This window comes from Pagrus pagrus, assembly GCF_965226575.1.
Source record: "Pagrus pagrus genome assembly, chromosome: 23".
NCBI lineage: Eukaryota > Metazoa > Chordata > Actinopteri > Spariformes > Sparidae > Pagrus > Pagrus pagrus.
In genome coordinates this window covers 9,908,307-9,924,466 of record NC_140205.1, presented here as the reverse complement: position 1 = coordinate 9,924,466, position 16,160 = coordinate 9,908,307, and the positions used below count along the sequence as shown (strand labels likewise).

General features: G+C 42.4%; 1 protein-coding gene across 2 annotated transcripts in view; it reads right to left on the bottom strand.

The window, feature by feature from the left end:
* plxna4 (plexin A4) overlaps window positions 1-16,160 on the bottom strand; it is a 238,656-nt gene that overhangs the window by 44,796 nt on the left and 177,700 nt on the right. For both annotated transcript variants that reach the window (XM_084345362.1, XM_084345361.1), the window contains exons 10-13: window positions 8,285-8,485; window positions 7,365-7,461; window positions 4,824-5,014; window positions 758-909 (exon numbers count right to left, since the gene is read on the bottom strand). In XM_084345362.1, coding sequence (XP_084201488.1) covers window positions 758-909; window positions 4,824-5,014; window positions 7,365-7,461; window positions 8,285-8,485 — 641 coding nt within the window. The remainder of the gene's footprint in view (window positions 1-757; window positions 910-4,823; window positions 5,015-7,364; window positions 7,462-8,284; window positions 8,486-16,160) is intronic.

Here is a 16,160-nt window from a genome sequence, read left to right as displayed (position 1 = left end):
GTGTGCGTGTGTATATATGTGTATCTGCTACTATGAAATATGGAGGCTTGGGTTGTTCTTTGCTGCCCACAGCAGAACACATACAAGACTCTTGTAATCTACCACTGTGACTTGTAGATAATCAAACTGTCTTCTGGTCGAGGAATTAGGCCAATTTAGCATTTATCTAGTGGTCATGTCATAGTCTCTCTCTCTGTTAATCACTCACCTTCCCTGTTGCTGTCTTACACATACAGGCACACATAAACACCCTGAGGTGAGAACTGACTCATGATCAGTTGGTCATGCTGACTTGCTACGGCTCAGTCGCGTGGGTAACACAGGTAACACAGTGTGTGACTCAAGCATCTTGCTCCCTGTAGGGCATGAAGTGTTCAGCTGTGGTCAAAGTGCTCTCACTGGGATTACAGCAAGTGAAAGGAGAAAAGGAAACATTACGCTGAATATATGATTTAGCTTTGCTTCTGTTAAAATTACAGTTTGATTTCTCCCTGTGGTTCCAGTGCAGCTGTAAAAGACTATATTCATAGATATTATGTACATTTTGTTCGACCACATTGTGATTTACTGCACAGAAAAGCTCATCATCACCTGTAATTATGAATATATGCTCTATTATTAGCTGCTGTCAGCTGGCTGCTGACTCAAACAGGACTTTCTGCTCTGCAGGGATGTAAATTGAGACTGCAGTAGGTGAGGATGTGATATTTATTACTCAGTGCTGTGACTTATATTCAGTCATCAATGTAAGACTTACTGTTCAGCAGGTATGTAGCCCTCACGTATGGGGGTGCAATCCACTTCCGCCACCTTCACGTTGCCCTGGATCTCTCTGAACTCCAGCCCCAGGTTCTCGCCACGGATGGTCACAAGCGTGCCACCTTCCCTGGGACCCCGCAGAGGGGTGATCTGTTGAAATTCAAATCGAGACTGATGACTTTGGAGATGTGATTTTGTTTTCATAACTTAACAACAAGTGTTCGTTAACCCTTAAAACCCAAGTCTAATATTTTAAGTGACACCATTTGATGACTGTCTCTCTTGTGTCTCGTGTTTTATGTTTCCTTCTTTATATTGTAAAATATGTCTAGTACTGTATATAAGTGGGATGATACGGACTGCATCACAATACGATATAATTAATTGTTAATGACATGGATACTTATATGGACACGGTATTGTGCCAAATACTTCCTTGACTCATATTTCTTTGGCAAAGATTAAAAAGCTGTTTGAATGTTTTCACATAATCGGTCTCCATTAGCTATAATATGCCTCTCAACCCCTCGTCCATACGGAATACAGATCTCAGTCAATAGCTTTATATGTCATTATTTTAAATTATGACTTTTGTTTTAAACTTACTTCAACAATTTGGAGATTTTGTAGTGCATGCTGTATTCATGTTATAAAGTAGTATCACACACACACACACACACACACACACACACACACACACACACACACACACACACAAACACACACATTCGTCTCACATCAGTATCGTTAGCACAGCCCTGTTCCCTGTGTCTCTCCACCTGTACCTCTTTCCCTCGTTAGTTTGGTTTGTATTGAAGCATGTGTTGTTCCCTCACTCTTTGTTAGTTGGTCTGTTTTAGTCCATGCATCTCTTGCCGTGTTCCTGATTTGTTGTGTTTTTCTGGTTTGTCCTCAGTTTTTGCATTACTTTGGTATTTTCCTTTGCCTATTTGCCTCTGTTACTTAAATTTTGGACTTTGGTTATCGGCATTAAAACTTGCTTTTGTTTCTTTAGCTGCTTCCCTTTGTCTGTGTTTGGGTCCATTTTTGCCTAAACATGACACTAGTGTCTAATAATGACAAAGTTATAACCACCAAAATGCTGTGAGATAAAGACTGATTGCAGTCTAACTATAATGTTCCTACTTCTTCATGTTTAGGTTCCTGTGAAACCACTGTATGGAGAAAGGCCCTCTGCAAAAAGCAATATAGACAGCTCAGATGTAAAAGGACAGACAGGTGAAAGATAGCTATATGTGTATTTTAAATTTTTTTAGGGATAAGTGTTTTCCGTTCACACATTATGTAACCCTCAGAAAAAAATGACTTTGCTGAAGGGTGGTAGGACTTGAGAGACAGCAGCAGAAAAGAGACAATAAATGGAAAAATAACAGCTCCAGTGACAGCTAAGAGGTCAAGAATCAGGGTCAAGGGAATGTCATTTCTCAATCCTGCATTCACTGAAAACCACAACAATATATTATATAAGATTAACTTAAAACTTGGCATTGGGTGACATCTTTGCAGTAATCACAGTGGCCTTTTGATTTATCAGCAGCATCTCTCATTGTTGATGAGGCGGTTCCAACATCCATCAGCACTTTACTCACACAATTACTTTTTGGCCAGCGAGTGTCTGTCTGTTTGTGTGTGTGTGCTCATCATCTGGCCGGCCCAGATGGATGGATGTTAGAGACGGACACAGAATAGTCTGTTCCTATCCGTCTCTGCCAAACAGAAGTCCTCCATGCTGTGTGCTGCAGACAGGGGCCCAGCTTTAATGGTGCTGTGTCACCATCCCACTGAAAAATAGTGATCCCAAGGATTTTTACTGAGGCTGTGGCTCTCTTCGCTTCTCTGCTCGGTTTATAGTCGGCAGTGTGACCCCCTGCAGTGTTCACAGGTTGAGTGCTGAGTGAGTGTGGCTTTATCTTATGGCTTGAGGCTCGTTGTAGTATGATAATCCTTATGTTACTACATGTGCATCAAACTATTTTAATTTGCCCGTTTGATTATTTTTCAAAGAAGTGAACTAAAACAAATTGAACTAGCCGGGCTTGAAAGGAAACTAGCCAATCGAATGACAGACGTAGGCTCAAGCCAGGTCATGCACATCACGAGTCCCGTGGCTGCCATGTGGGAGATATCGTTATTGTATGGTTCAATGTCTCTGATTAATAAGGCTCCCTGCTGATATCTTAATGAAAAAAAGAGCCTTCTGGGAACGTAGGCTACAATACGTGCAATTAAAAAAGATTGCACACAATGCACGGTGGCTCTCCATTTATTAGCAAATATGGAGGATGGAGAGGGAGAGAGACTTCAAGAGAAATTGTGAAGGAGAAGGAAGAAGCTGAAGAATGAAAGAGAGCGAGAGAGGGGGAGAGACGCAATGAGGCGTTGATTAGATTTGTGACTTTGACAAGATAATTGACGGTTGGGTAGAGGCAAACACTTAATCACTTCTCTCTCTCTCTCTCTCTCCCCCTATCCCTCTCTCCCCTTCTCTTTCCATCTTTCTATGCAAGTCTCTCCCTCTCATATTGTTGATGGGAGATGTCATTATAATGAAGCGTATTAGAATGCATTAGAGCCCCGGTCGTCTTGGAAAAGTCCTCACTCCTCACCCACTGACAGTTTTTATGGGGAGCGTGAGAAGGCTGCAATATGTCCCTGCTGCAGCCTCAGGGATGTGAGGAGAAATACAGGGCCCATCTCCAGGAATAAATCCACCGCTCGGGGTGAAGACAAACACTGGAGTGGAAGAATGATTGAGTGCACCTCACTGATCAAGACTCTTTAATAAGTGCAACGACAGACAAAACATCACACCATCCCCTCCCTTATGAGTTGACTCTATTTTGACTGGATAAAAAATAATGGTTTGGGTTATCAATGAGTGAAAGATAAGTCCTCTTTCCTTTTATTTTCCTTTGATCAAGGAGAGACTGGAAAATTGTTCTGTAACCCACTGGAAAATCTGTGGAGATTCATGTCAGAATCAAGGTGCATTCAAGGTTACAAGAAACAATGTCCATCAACACTGGCCTCTTGTCTGTATGCAAGTCTATGGAGGATGATGTAGAGAGTGGAGGAGGGCTTATCCTTCCATTCCAGTATCCCTCCTCTCTCCCTCTATCCAAACCCATCACTCCCCGGGACACCAGAGGGGATTCCCCCTTCTGTCTTTTTTATCCACGCTTTGCTTCATCCCTTCATTTCTAGTCAGTCACCATCTGCTCCTAACTCTCCTCCTCAGGAAAAAGGATGTAGAGAGGACCTTTCATCATATCCATCATGGTGGGAAATGGGGAGGGCATAGGGGTCTTCTTTCACCCCTTCAGCCTCATGTGACTCTATTCTGGCTCAGTCTACCCATCCGTCACCACCTCTCTTTCACGTAAACTCAATCCATCCTGCTCTCCCTTCATCCAGGCACCGTTCCATCCATCTTTCTTTTGTATCCTCTTATCCTTCATCTTGCTGACCCTTATCCCTTCTGCTATTGAACCTTTTATATGCCTTGCACAGGGGTCAAGTCTATTTGCCTCACACGGTGTCTGTGGTTTGCAGGAGCACACTGGGTTAAGTGGGGACTTGCGAGAACATCTGTGCAGAGTTGATTGATAAGTAACAAGACTTTGGATGATTTGTCTCTTTCTAGGTCTAAATATGTTCACACTGAAAGAAAGAGGGAGTAAATTCTAACAGAATAGACGTCTAAAAAGGCCAATTCACATGACTGCTGGGATTCTTGGGCTTCTAGTGTATCATTAGTGTTCAAACTTTTGAGAGAGAGACGTGTTACTGAATTGTAAAATATATATCGTTCCTCACAAATGCTGTCAGACTGAATAGCTGGTGGTGACTCAGCCTATGACGTTATGTTGAAATCATCAACAGCCAACACTCTCTCCGAGGTGATGCGTTTAAGTATGTTCCCATCACTGTAATTATGTGTATGTGTTTATGTGTTGCCTCTGAGATTAAAGGCACTTGTTGGCATTACTTGGCATGGCCTGTAGGTGCTTATGTGTAAAGGGTGTACTGCATGTGTGTCTCACCTGTGTGATCCGTGGGTGGGTGCACTTGCTGTTGATGCCGTTGTGCTCCAGCCACTGGTTCTCGGGGTGGGGGCAGTGTTGCTTTAGGGTGCAGCGGTTCTCTCCTTTACACCAAACACACCCAAACAGCGGGTCCGCCTTCAGACACAAACCGCAGCTTCCGCGCTGGGCGTCGCACTTGTACAGATGGACTGTGTAGGAGGGAGGAAAGAAACGGAGATAAGTGTTTATTTGTATGCTGAGCTGAACTTTACCACAGTTTTTGTTACCACTGTTAATAGCTGACAGGCTACCAAGGTTTCAAGGAAGGTTTCTGAGAAGTCAGCATTTTGCAGTTTAGCATCTGGTGTCATCAGTTTGCCTGTTTTTTTGTGATCAGAAAAACTCCCTAAATTACCCTGGTAATTATTCCCTGTTGTAAAACTGGTCTTATAACATTTAATGATAATATCTTGATGATAGGTCCAAATTGTACCATAGAAAAATATTCATGACCAATATACTGGTCTCATGAACAGCCAGTGTCAAAACGAACCACAATTGAGTTTAATGTCATGTTTACACAGGTTTGTTATTCAAAAATGTACACTTGTATCTGGCAAAGGGCCTGGAGGTCACTGACTATGCATGTCTGTGCTGGTCATCGACCACACATGCCCCTACACTTCACGTACACTCAAGTCAGCATTCAAGGATAAAAGCAGCAGAACTTTTCCCGTTCTTCACAATTCTGCTGTATGACATTGTTTCAGCCCACACGTGTGAATAAATCAGCTTAAACTATAATCGACTTGTGCCTGATACATTTCACATCCTCGCACCCGTGGCTCAAGAAATCCGCCTTTCAGGGGGGAAAGAAAACAAGGGAAGAATGTTAAGACAGAGGGAGAATGAGTGGAGAACTCAAATGAGAAACCTTTAGACAAATGATTACAGAAGAGCAAATGCATGCAAATTTATTTTGTGCAAAAGCCTCTAAAATGATGGGCAAACACTTCAAAACACACTACAGACTGAAATTTTGGGTTGTTTACCAGAATCTTTCAATGTCTGTCAGCTGCTGTTTGAATATGCGAACAACAAACTCAACATTTAGTGAGCGACATCCGTTGATATCTTTGTCTCATTATCTCTCCATCTATCATCATCTCTGTATACTCCCTCTTCCTCCCTCCCTCCCTTTGAGTTTCCTACACTGCTGCCTTTCGCCGCTTCTCACCCACCACAGATTTAACATATCATCTCCATGGCGACGGGCCAGCCATTTTCTTTTTAATTGCCATTAGATGCATGTGTGATCTGTCCATCAAATGATGCCCTAGGAGCCACTTCCTCCACAGGCAAACAAAGGTAGGAGGAGGGAAGAGGAGGGTTTCGAGTTCAAGCAGCTCCCTCTCCTTCTCTAACTTTTGTTGCTTCTTTGATTTTACACTTATGCTCAAGGATATGTTTTGTACTCTGTATTTGCCTCAGACACACAACCACAAACACACACAAGCACTGTACAAACTTTGCCTTACAGCACAGTGTCATGTTGGCATATCATCCACATTTTAACAATACGTTTCCTGTGCCCGACTCCACTGCCTTTGGTTAAAATGAGTTGTTTCCCTGTCAGAGAACTACAACCCCTAGCATGCTGCTGTTGCCTCAGCATGGATCACTCACAGTGGTGGATCGCCAGTGGCCAAACTGAATCAAGCTCAGCAGCTGAATGCTTAAAAATTCAGCACTGAGCTGGTATTCCACAGAAACCGTGAGTAGAGTGGAGAGTTGGACAGAAAAACATGAGAGGCTGTACCTACTCCCTCTCTGTAAATCGAGCCTGGAATAATGATTTAGCTTTTAGCATTACTTAGATTCACAACTGTTTAATTTTGCTACTATTTCTTTTCTATCCATCTATTCGCATAACTTTCTTCAGTTGTATGTGTGTTTTTCCCGTTACTGCTCTTCTGAAATGTATACCGGTAAAGTACAAAGAATTGCTGAGATGAGAAAGTAAAATGGAGGAAGGAGGAGAGGCGGTGGCGACAGAGATGGATAGATTGCCAAACTCCCAGAGAGGTGTTGACAGAGCAAATAAAAGAAAACAGCTGAAAATAAATAATATTTGAGAGGAAATTTAGAGAGTTGGGGAGAGACAGACAGACAACAGTGAAGACAAGGGGAGATATATAGACAAATGACGAGAGACGGGAGGGGAAAGAGAGACCTGCAGGAGGATGTGTTAAAGTTAACCACTCTACACGGAAACATCAGGGGATGGATGCTGCACCTCAGCACACCGCCCGCCTGTTGCCATGGAGACCGGCTCCAAGGGCAACAATGGGGAGGCAGTGGCTTTAATGTGTGTTTGTGTCCGTGTGTGTGCGAGTGAAGTGAGAGTTTATAAGAGAGTATGCAGACTGTGTGTGTGTGTGTGTGTGTGTGCGGCTTCTTATAATACTATGAGAACTGTGGAAAGAGCTGATATGGATTCATGTGTGTGTGTCCGTGTATGTGTGTATGTGTGTGTCTCGTGCCTATGTGCGTGCTCACCTTTGTTGTGGGCGGGGTTGTCGATGCTGAAATCTCCGTTCCAGATGACGGTCAGCTCCACGGGAAGACTACTCATCTCCATCCCATCATAGAAATACTATCACCATGGCAACCAGAGAGGAAAAGAGGGAGCGAGACAGGGAAGATAGAGAGAGAGAGAGAGAGAGAGAATCTGTTGAGCTACTTTAAACTGTTATTGTCTTCAGTCCAAAAGGCTGACTTAACAATAGTCCTTTGAATGCCAAACACATCATCAACAGGTGAATGTAGACACAGTGAACACGCACATGAACTCACACACTCTGTATTCATGAACACGCAGAGAGCTTTGAAAGACGAGATTATTTTTCATTTGGTTCTGTAACACCAGCAGCATGGAGGGTTGGTGCTAGAATCATAATTTTCCGCTAAATTACAGTTCCCCTCCTTCACTGCTCAATCAAAGTACAATATTTGGATTGTACTGTGATTACACACACAAATCCCACAGACATCTCTACACACAGACACACATACACACACTCAGAGTGATGAAGACAGACAGGAAGATGAGATGTTATTGTATCAACAGACGATTAGCATCAAGACCAGCATAAAGCCTTTTTCATGCTAGTCCTTCATTGCTGTCAATGTATTATTCAGTCAGTGAAAGGAGCTTGATCGCTGGGATGGCTGTGCAGGAGAGACAAAGTCAGGCTCTTGTCTCATCAACCCACTGTCTAGCTAGAATAGGAAAACATTCAGCTGGAATCAGTGGGCGTGTGTGTGTTTGTGTGAGAGAGAGATTATGGCCACTTTTATAGGAAAACTTTATAGAAATGGGGCGTTTTTATAGAGATTGTGTTCGTGAGGGTGGCGGTCAATGATGATGCCCCACAGAAGCTGGCAAGTACAACACACACACACACACTCGTCCTCACCGATGTGTTTTGACACTGCACCGAGGAGCTGTTGAAGCGCAGCGCAGGAACTCTGTGTTCGTTTCCTTGGATGGTCAGCAGACACTCGTACCCCCTCTGTCCAGACTGGGGCTGCGGGAGGTTCTTTGCTCGGAGGGTGATCGGCTTTACCACATTGACTGGGACAAGGATCCTATCTGCAGGCAGCAGCTGGGGACATCCCTGGAGGAGAGACAAATAGATCCGGAAGGATTAATATTTAACTCACCAGGTTTAATGCATAATTGCAAATAGGTTAATGTTTCTTGAAGAGAAGTTTGACACAAGTACTAAGTCCTACTAGTGACTTAGTTATGAGCAAGAACTCACTTTAGAATAGGGAACTTGTTCTAAGTCAGAGAGACTTAATTTAGAGTTATTTGGTAGATTGAAAAGACAATTTTCAATTTATGTGGAGGCACTGGGAATGGCTGCTAAATGCATCAGGAATATTCCTACAACATCGCTGACATACCAGTGTACTGTAAACCCAGAGAGCCATCAACACGTCAACATTTCTCTCATGAGGTACAGCACTTCACCAACACCGATTTAATTGAATGACATAGCCACTTCAGTGTGCACCGTTTCAGGTGTTTTAGTGCTTGTTTTTGTGATAGTTTCTATTGGATTGATATCAGCCAATTCTCTTGGTTAGACAGTCCTAGGACCTGCTCACATTCATTGTGAGTGAAGGGTGCTCCATCATCATTATCCACAGGATGGGAGCATTAATGATACGATGAAACAGACACTTAGACATAAATGATATGAGCTCTCAGTTTGGTTGTTATGCTCGTGTTTTTGTTCATGAAGAAAAGATGTCACTGATGGATCAAAATAAGGCTGATTCCTGCCTGTGCAGTAATTAGGCAAGAATGAATGACAGCGAGAGCGAGAGACAGAGAGAGGGGGGATGAGTCACTTAGCAATTGGAGGTCTAAAATTAACAGCCAATCAATTCAGGTGCGAATAGCAGCCTAAATATAGAGCACCTATTACTTGCCTGAAAGATGAAGAGGAGAGGAAGAGAACAGGTGTGGCGAGGGAAAGAGATGGACAGAGAAGTGGAAAGGAAAGAGGAAGAGTGAAACACAAGTGGAAAATAAAGTGGCAGGAAGGACAGGTGACTGACAAGTAGAAGTGAAAGGTGAGGCGCGAAGTAAACGGGGGTAAAGATAGTAAATAGAGAACAGCACTTCCCTAAACTGTTTCATGTTTGCGCTGAAGAGTGGTGGGTAGAGAAAGGAAGCGAAATAGGCAAAATGAGAAAGAGGATCAACAAAAGAACAGAGTGACTGAAAGAGGCAAAAAAAAAAAAATACCATTAAGCATATGCGACAGGAGGAGCTTTAGCATGTCAAAGAGGCAGAAGGAAAGAGGGTGAAAAGAAGGAGAGAAGATAAGGTGAGCCCCCGCATGGTTGGGGGGGGGGGGGTTGAAGCATAGCGCACGTTGAACTGGGTGATAACACTCGTTTGAAGTTCATTAAAAGCCACTTGATTGGGTTAGGCTGAGTGACTGACTGGGTGGCTGCGTGGCGAGAGAGAGGGGGGGAACACTCTGTGACACTATTCACAAAGTCATTATAGATAAATGACAAACAGGGTGAGCGAGTTCAGCGGTGGAGGAGAGGAAGGAAGAAGAGGTGGTGCGCGCCTGTTTGCTCTCCCAAATCTCATTTTCCTAAGAACGAAGGGTTTTATTTGGAGAATGAAAATGAGTGGAAGTGCAAAGAGAGACGCAATCCATTTTTAATCACAGCTCTTCCAGTTAATACACTTGAACAATAGGGACAATAAATTTGATCTGGTTAGTGGAAATGAAGGCATGGGAAGCACTGAGGTATGACTTGACACCGTGACAAAAGCTGTATCTTCAATACGCAGATCTAAACTGATAGTGGCATATATGGTGATTAGGTGATAGGATTGTGCACATACACACACACACACGCACACGCACGCACACACACACACACACACACACACACACACACACACACACACACACACACACACACACACACACACACACACACAGGTACATTCCTATATTACCAACAGTGGACTGTCATGTGAACTGACTTGTTCTATACTGAACAAGTGTGGACCTCTGTTTCTGGTTATTTTGGAAAACATCAAAATAGAATAGGAATTTTACTTTTATGGTCTTTTCTGATCCGCAAATGTGCTTTTTGAATTTTTCAAATAAATTGCCAAGAGGAGACTTACATCTGAGTAACGTCTAGCGATCAAAGCTGCATTGAAGCTGTCTGTACACTTTCTATCACCTCATTAGTGCAAAGACTTTTTTTTTGTAAATTATAATTTACTTTGGATGTTATCAATAATCTAACATTTTTGACCCACACCATTGTTTTCTTGGAACCTTACCCTAACCCTTAGTCTACACCCTAAAATTTGAAAACCCTCAACCCCTAAAACACCAAACACTTCTCTTGAACATGCTCACAGATCCAAGGTTAACACACATTGACATGTAAGTGTATTCACACATATGAATGCAAACACATACACAGTGTAAACTACAGCCTTGGAATTTCATTAAAGTAGAAGATAAACGCCTCAAGTCAGAGACAGACAGCATCTCTTGCATCATCTGCATTATGACAAGATGTCAGCGAGAAAACTTCAAAAAGTAAACTCCAACAGCTGCTGATAACACACACACATCTACACTATTTCACCAATTCATTAACACCTTTCACAATCCTCTTTACAACCCTGACAACAGAGTATTTTTTCCTTACAGCTATGGTTCAAATACCTATCCAGGAAATTGCTGGTAAACTTACTTACATAGTCTCACATAAACACACTCAGGTTTATTTAACCTCATAAAGTTAAGCCCTGTAATCGTCAAGTGGGCTTCCCCCACTACTACAGACTCTGCACACTCCTATAACTGCAAACAGTCAACCTTGCCAGAAGTACAAACTGTCATCCCTCATGTCTGCGCAACATCAGTAAAATCTTAACTCTCTTTTTCAGTTTTGTGACAGAAGAAACAGCAGAATATAAAAGCACAGAACGCAAAACAGATGCCTTACTTGCTTCAACAACAATGAAAAATTCATAATGTGGCAGGGAATCCACGAGCAAGCAAGCACGTACACTGTCAGCGCTGTTTTTCCTCCTACTTAGTTCAGGTTTTTCTGTTTGTATGCATTCATACACACTCAGACACAGTATTATAACATACCTTGATCATTGCCAGCAGTCCCTGAGGCCAAGTGGGGCTTTCGGTGGTTTGGACAAACGCACGTGTATATGCTAGCTGGCTACTGATGCTGGTGGTGTTGGCAGTGATGCTCGCTGTTGCCTGTTAAGATTTATGTCAACATGAAGTTGATCTGATAGCAATGCGTTTATTTCCCATCTCCACCTTCTCAACCCCCTACGACTATAGTGTGATAAATAGCAGTAGAGCAAATGCAAATCACATGCACACATACTGTAGCTGTGCACCGCCATACGGAGGACTTTAAATTTAAAACTCTCATTCCATCAGGATCCAGACTGTTACCTGCTTGACTTCTATCAGTGGGAGGAGGAAGATGAGGAGAATGGGGTGGACCTATGGAAGTATGGTGATCATTTAAAAAAAATTATGCTGTTTCAGAAGCTTCATATTGGTGGTGATTTAAGATGAAGTTCATAAACTAAAAATAAAAATGAAAACAATATTTGGTCACTCACCTTTGGTAGTTTTGTCATGCATTTTATTGTGTGCATTTGTGGCACTCACATCATTTTTTTAATTACATGAGCATCATAAACCACTTTTCATTTACAATAGTACATTAGGATTCTGAAATCATTTTAAGCAAGAACAAGGCAATGTAGCGATAGAATCCATATTTGATCAGCATCGTTTGGTCTGAGTTTAGTGAGCAGTGTGTGTTTAGATGCTGGTTCCCCTTTTATCTTTTACTGTTTTGTTCTGAGATGCCAGAGCTCTAGTGGCAGTGAATGTCATATAGTTCATCTTTCATATATATTTTTCCTAGCGGAGGAAAAGATAACTAGTCAGTCAGTAGAAGGCTACAAAGTACATTCTACACGTGAAGCAGACTAGTTGATACATGTGTTTATGTGTCTCTGTGTGAAGCGGTGGACTTCAGTGACACATCAGTCTGACAGTCGTGTAAACTGTAAATGAACTTGCACTAGAAAGAGAAAACCTGTCAATGGCATGACTCATCGCAACCACATTATAATCCCTTACTTTTGAAAACCAAGTTGGTGCTCTCTTTTTTTCTCTATATAATTATCCTTCATTCTTCGTCTCTCCATCACTGACTCATTGTTTTGCCTGACCCCATCTCTGATTCTCTGTCATGCTCATGCGTTATCCCTCCTTCATTTATCTCTCTCTGAATCCAGCCTGTGTTGTTCATCCTATCTAGCTCACTGACCCTTCTCATTTCTCTTATCAACTCCCTCTCACTGAATCTCTCTCCTCCTCTCCTTCCTGACTCCTTTTCTTCTCCAGGACCTACTTAGATCTGATAATTGGAGGCTGGTGGGAGGTGTGAAGGGTGGAGATAGGGAGAGTGACAGAGAGTAGGCAGCGGAGTGGGAACTGTGAATGTAAAAGCCCTTGGCATAGTCTGAAGCAAGAGAGGAGGGAGGGGGAGAGCCAAAGAGAGAGAGGCCCATAATTATAGCAGTGTAAGGTGTGAAGATGAAGAGGATCTTAAGTTTTCATACAGTACACGTACACACACACACACCTTGTGGTTACCAAGAACGCCCCTTAACTGGCCTCTGTTTTATCAGCTCCTACAGAGCCTCGGGCAAAGACACTCTCCCACTCTCTGCTCATCCTCCCTCCTTCACTGCTGCTCCTCACCTTGTTTCTATCCCACTATTCAGTTCTCACCTTTTTTCCCTAAATACCTTTTCCTCTTTCCTGCTCCCATTTTTAAAATTATTTATGTATGATTTAACATGAATTTTAAAAAAAAGTTTTCTATACAGTATGTGATAACATTTTAATCACTCAACTAATTACTGAGATCTGAGAACACAGCGACACTGCCACAATTTAGAGCTGCAACAATAAATCAATTAATTAGTTGGCCAATATTCAACTGATTGTGAACTTTTTTGATAATTGATTAATCAGGTTGAGTATTTTAAAAGGAAAAAAAAGGAAACATTTCTGATTTCAGCTTTTAAATATGAATATTTTCTGACAAATTTTGTCCGACATTTTGATCTGGATGGTTGTGAAGTGGAGTGGGCCACTGGTGAGCTCAGACCCAGCTGCTGGAGGTGATGGAACCAAGAGATCAGACGACCGTCACTGAAATGACAGCACCTAAAGCAGAGAGGCGCACTGATTTACAGCAAAAATGTGATTGGCTGACGGAGATTGCATCAAAATCTGATTGGTTTGTTTAATTGGAAGATTAAACACATATATCCAGCTGATTACGAAGAAAGCGGGAGAAGAGGGAGACAAAAGAGAGAGAGGGAGAAATGTGAATGAATGACTAGCATAAATATAATCTTCCTGATTGAACTTGCACTAGGCTTCTAAGTTAGTTTGCTAATCTGTTAGCTTCGGTAGCTTCTTGCCAAGCAACAGCATTTTGATGACCACTTGAACGCCAAGCAAATCATGTACACGTCTTGTCATGTTGTAACCACAAGCTCACAAGGCAAACAATATTACTATCTGCCTTTGTTTTGTCTTCCAACAAGTTAAATCCCGTATGATCATCTGACTGAGCCTCTGTCTTTTTAGCTTTATTCCCAGATCTTAGAGATTCATATGGACTTTTATTACTGTATTTTACCAAAAGAAATGACAAAAATAAGACCTACATTATATGAAATTGTGGAAGATCTCTATGCCGGATTAGATAGATGACATTATGAAGCTTTCACTTTCATTGTCTTTTTCATTTTCCTCCATTTGGTTTCATTCGCTCTCACTCTCAATTTCGACACATCCCTTCGGTCTTCGCTCTGCAAATACTCAACTGACTGTTTAGCAGTCAGTGCCCATGTGCGACATCGATTTGTCTATGAATCGAACCCAAGCACCTCTCTCTACCATTCCTGTCTAATATTGGCAACTAACAGCTATTACAGCTGGCATTTAGCTTCTTTAATGAAATTATCTCGATCACTTAATTGATAAGTTCCTGGTAAATAAACTCCCAGGAATTGATTACCACAACACAGACATTAAGTGTCTAACGCAAGGATGTGCTAAGGGGGAGTGATATTTATTCAGTAACATTAATATTTTGGTCTCCATACCAGCTGAATATATTATGGGAAGGCCTGGCAGCAGCTAAGGATATCAACATGCTGTGTTGTAGACAGAAGAAGAAGAGAAGGAAATATCCTCCTGGGGTTTCCATCAGACAAAGAGAACAGGAAGTGTCCTCTGTTTCACTTGCTTTATGTGTGCGCTTAAGCGATGAGGGAAAAGGTGATAAATATGCAGGTAAACAAACAGTTTATTGGGTAAACAAGCACAGCCTATTTCATATAATCAATGTGACTGTATGTGGTCAGGAATAACTTTTGGCGATTTATTCAGTGTAGCAAAGTGAAGCTGCATGCATGTTCTTTGTCAGTGAGGCTCAACAGAACGGCTGAGTCCTTGAGATGTGTGGAGGGCAAACAGGGACGTGGCCTTGGTTAATGTGCCAACAGGCAAACGTCTGATCCGACTGCCCATATCATTGCTGGCATGAATAAAAAGGCACCCACTGTATGCCGAGGCCTGGCTTTAACTCTGTCCTGCCATGCATACTAACAACAAGCTCAACCAGTAGGGAGATGTCCCTGGCCTCCATCATTAGCATAGCGTGTAGGGATTATTCAGATCCCTGCCTGAAATCCCTTAATTGTCATAGTACACAAAAAGTCATCTGCAGCAGAAAAAGGCCGTCCCATTTCACAGAGCAAAGTTGACTTGTTGCCCTCTGTGAAATTTGGGAATGATTCCATGGATAGTTGTGCGTGTGTCTGCATGTTCTTAAGCTTGCATATGTGTGTCTAAATTATTAATTCAAAACTGCAACCAAAAATCTGGCAGCAAACACATGACCTTGGATTTGAGGGGTTAATTAAAAGCAAATTAAAAGTCATTAAGCCTGAAAAACACCTGCTTTTTCTGAAACAACACGTCAAAAGAAAGGATGTCATTAATGTGCAAATACCAAATCCCCTTCGCTTTATTTGTGGTTTTCTTTTAGTCAGCAACACAATAGGAGCGGATTCACACATTATTATCCTCAGTCAATATTGACCACCAGCCCCTGAGTTAATTGGAAAAGTAAACCTGCAAAGACTCAGGCTTGGGCCTGACTAAGCAGAAGGTTCAAAAGGATAATGGAAAAGGCGGAAAAGAGAAAATAATATCGTCTGCGCAGGTTGAATGGCTCGGGGGAAACATGGGTGGAATAACACAATTGAGAGCAGACTGCTCATCAAAGGAGGCAATCTGGCTAAGCTTGTCCCTGCCCGTCGTGCAGCGTCTGCCAACCCAGACATGAGCACTAGTGATCTTCATCATAGCTCACCTCGGGCTAGGATTAACAGGCCACTAACTCCCTGTAAAAGCCTCCCCTGCAAACTGCAACCCTGATTTGGCAGGGTACGGGCATGAAAACACTATATTCAGATAGAAACACACATACACATACAAATGCATAGAAGCACACTGATACACACATACTGTACCCACCGGCTCACACCAGAGGTTACACACATGCACGGGCAGAAACCCATCACCTCCATGCTCAGCCCTGAAGACAGCCACTGTGGCAGTGACTCTAAATCAGAGTGGGACCTCTCTCATAGGACGG